We start from the raw sequence: 3,141 nt of genomic DNA on the forward strand, positions 1-3,141 counted from the left end.
ATAAGGAAAATGCCTGAAAATAACTGTTAATCACTTTAATAGAATTAAAGCAAATACTTGGAAACTGGAATTGAATTTCTAAGACAAGAAAAGTAAGTAATAATGACAATGAAACCACACTTTTTTTTCTGCTAAGTAAGGTAAGTTTTTAAATCTATTCATACTAATATTTCAATTTTTATTTATTTACATGTTATTTTGTTGTGTTACTACTAATGTTCAAGTAGCATATCTATCACATAATTTTTGTTTTGATCAAGATATGCATTGTTGAAATAATGGAGCTAATTCACGTAAGCCTTTCATATATGTTTATATGGTTTTATGGATGTATATAAATATAAAACAATTTTTAAGCAAACAGGTAAAAAATAGAGCACTGTTAATTTGTTTATCATTGCTGAATGCTTGAAATCAAGAATCTATTCTTGTTGCATAATTGTACATTCTTCCACTTGGCCAAATGTCACCTGTTTTAATTTTCTACTCCAGCAACCAGCATCCTTCTTTCTCCTCACATGAATATAACCATTTCAAACTTCCCATGGAGGGAAGATTATGCAGGGTTTCTCCCGGAGTGTGTTTCCTTTTGTTTTACACAGTAGCTTCAGGTTGAGACTAGTCTGAGGATCCATTTCTCTCTTTGTGCAATCTTATGATTCAAGAGAAATTCAAAAAATAAATTGGCACTATTCAGAGAGCCAGGAGAACTTTAAGTTGCACTGTTTTCCTTGGTAACATACTTCTTTATGACATACATAAAATAGTCATAGATTCTGGTTCATTTGTATGGAAACAATGCTCATGATTTCTACTCCACAGAGTGAAACCTGAAGTCAATACTAGTTTCCTAAACTTTCCCTCTTTATCTGAAGTAGATAAATAAACAAAAGTTGAAAAGAGAAATGAACAAGTCTGTCTTATTCCATTCCATTTTACTTTTTTCTCTTGATTTTTCTAACAGTTGTATTAAAATGACAGTACCTAACTCAGTTGTGTAGACTATTTGTGATACTATGTGATTGTGTGTGTGTGTGTGTGTGTGTGTGTGTGTGTGTGTGTAGAGGAGGGGGTATCACTTTATAACTCTGTTTACCAGACTGATCTAATATATGGAAGTCTATCTGCCTATGCCTGTCAAGTGCTAAAGTTAGATGCAAACACTATATTTACTAAATTTAGTACAGAAAGAATACAACTTTACATTATGGTAATACCAAAGGTGGGTACACTGTTTTTAAGTTGATCTGTGTAGTGCCAGTACATTTCTCAAGATTATCATAGATTTTTGTCAGTTGTGCTTTCTCTTGTAAGTTTGCATATTTTTGTCTCTCCAGATTTTCCTGGGGAAGAATGGCTGTGGCAAATGGCTCTTTGGTGTTGGAATTCATTCTCTTGGGGATAACAGAAGAACCTAAACTCCAAATACCCCTCTTCTTACTTTTTCTAATAATATATATGGTGACCACATTAGGAAATTTGGCTTTGGTCATTCTAATTGCACTGAACTCTCACCTTCACACCCCTATGTACTTTTTTCTTTTTAACTTGTCCCTCATAGACCTCTGTTATTCTTCAGTGATTACACCAAAAATGCTGATGAACTTCATACTAAGGAAGAATGTTATCTCCTATACGGGATGCATGACCCAGCTCTACTTCTTCTGCTTTTTTGCAATATCTGAATATTATGTACTAACATCAATGGCCTATGATCGCTATGTGGCTATCTGTAATCCACTCTTGTATACCACTGTTATGTCCCCTAGGGTGTGTGTCTATCTTATACTTGGTTCATATTTGATGGGACTTTTGGGTGCCATGATTCACACTGGTTGCATGCTTCAACTGACCTTTTGTGATGGGAATACCATCAATCACTATTTCTGTGACATCCTCCCTTTACTGCAGCTCTCCTGTACCAGCACTTATGTCAATGAAATAGAGCTGTTTGTTGTAGCAGGAAAGGATATTATTGTTCCTACAACCATCATTCTTACTTCTTATGTCTTCATTCTTCGCAACATATTCCAAGTGAGATCCACAGAGAGCAGATACAAAGCCTTTAGTACCTGCAGTTCTCATATATTTGCTGTTTCTCTGTTTTTTGGATCAAGCACATTTATGTATCTTCAGCCTTCCTCAGCTGGGTCTATGGATGAGGGAAAAATTTCTTCCATCTTTTATACTATTATGGTTCCCATGATGAATCCTTTAATCTACAGCTTTAGGAACAAAGATGTTAAAGTTGCCTTGAGGAAAACCCTGAGTAGGAGAATGTATTGATCAAAATTCAATTTAATTTTTTTTTCTGCAGTTAAACAACAAAGAAATTCTCAGTGAGTAGTTCTTTGTCAGTGTAGCTTTTTTTAATCATATGTCTTTCTGCTATGTGTTTGTAGTTGGAAGTTATATTGTTTACATCTTAATTTATGCTTTACTAATTATCACTATATGTTATCCTATAATATAAAGAATACTTTTCCATCTTTAAAAACAATCCTGTGTTGCCAACATGTCTTTGTGGAACACCAGTCATGTCTGATACCTGAAATGAAATATTAGTCTTACATTATGTCTGTGCTTTTTCCTCCCTACCCTGAACATAAATGTATCACTTTCAAATGTTGTCAATTGATACATATAGTTATAAGTGCATTGACTGTTTCTCCTGTAAACACCGTATCACACATTCGTTGCTCAAAGTCTGAAAAGCTTTAAAAGAAACAATTGAGTTTATTTAGTTAGCAGTTTGATCTAAATATGTTTAGATTTTCTTTTCAAAAACAGATAGTCAAGTCTGGGGTACTTCACAGTTGGGAATTTCATAATCTTTTTGTTGTTGTTACTTCTGTGAATGGCAATATAAAAAAAAAATGAAAAGACAATATAATTATATTGAAGTTGTCCCAAGTGAGAGTTAAATTAAGATCATAATTCACCTTTGGCAAGATTATGAAGAACCATGTCCAGGAATTCTAAAGATGTAAAGACAGAAGAATTAGCAGCTCAAGGAAACCTTTTGAAAGCATTGTAAACAGACACCTGTGAGTATCTCTTTGACTATCAGAATACTGAAAGAATAGACCCCAATAAATATTTGTTTCTCTAGGAATCTCCTGATGGGAAAAGAAAAGATCA

At 33.7% G+C, this 3,141-nt stretch overlaps 1 protein-coding gene across 1 annotated transcript; it reads left to right on the forward strand.

The window, feature by feature from the left end:
* The first annotated feature begins 1,347 nt into the window (after nt 1-1,347).
* Nucleotides 1,348-2,286, forward strand: LOC116072203 (olfactory receptor 145-like). The gene has a single exon (XM_031343524.1). The coding sequence runs from the start codon at nt 1,354-1,356 to the stop codon at nt 2,284-2,286; it is 933 nt and encodes a 310-aa protein (XP_031199384.1). The 5' UTR covers nt 1,348-1,353.
* The last annotated feature ends 855 nt before the right edge of the window (nt 2,287-3,141 follow it).

Source organism: Mastomys coucha, unplaced genomic scaffold (assembly GCF_008632895.1).
Source record: "Mastomys coucha isolate ucsf_1 unplaced genomic scaffold, UCSF_Mcou_1 pScaffold23, whole genome shotgun sequence".
In the NCBI taxonomy this organism is placed as follows: Eukaryota; Metazoa; Chordata; class Mammalia; order Rodentia; family Muridae; genus Mastomys; species Mastomys coucha.

Excerpts from the sequence above, each read along its gene's own strand:
- LOC116072203 (XM_031343524.1), top strand. The coding sequence starts at position 1,354 with ATGGCTGTGGCAAATGGCTCTTTGGTGTTGGAATTCATTCTCTTGGGG.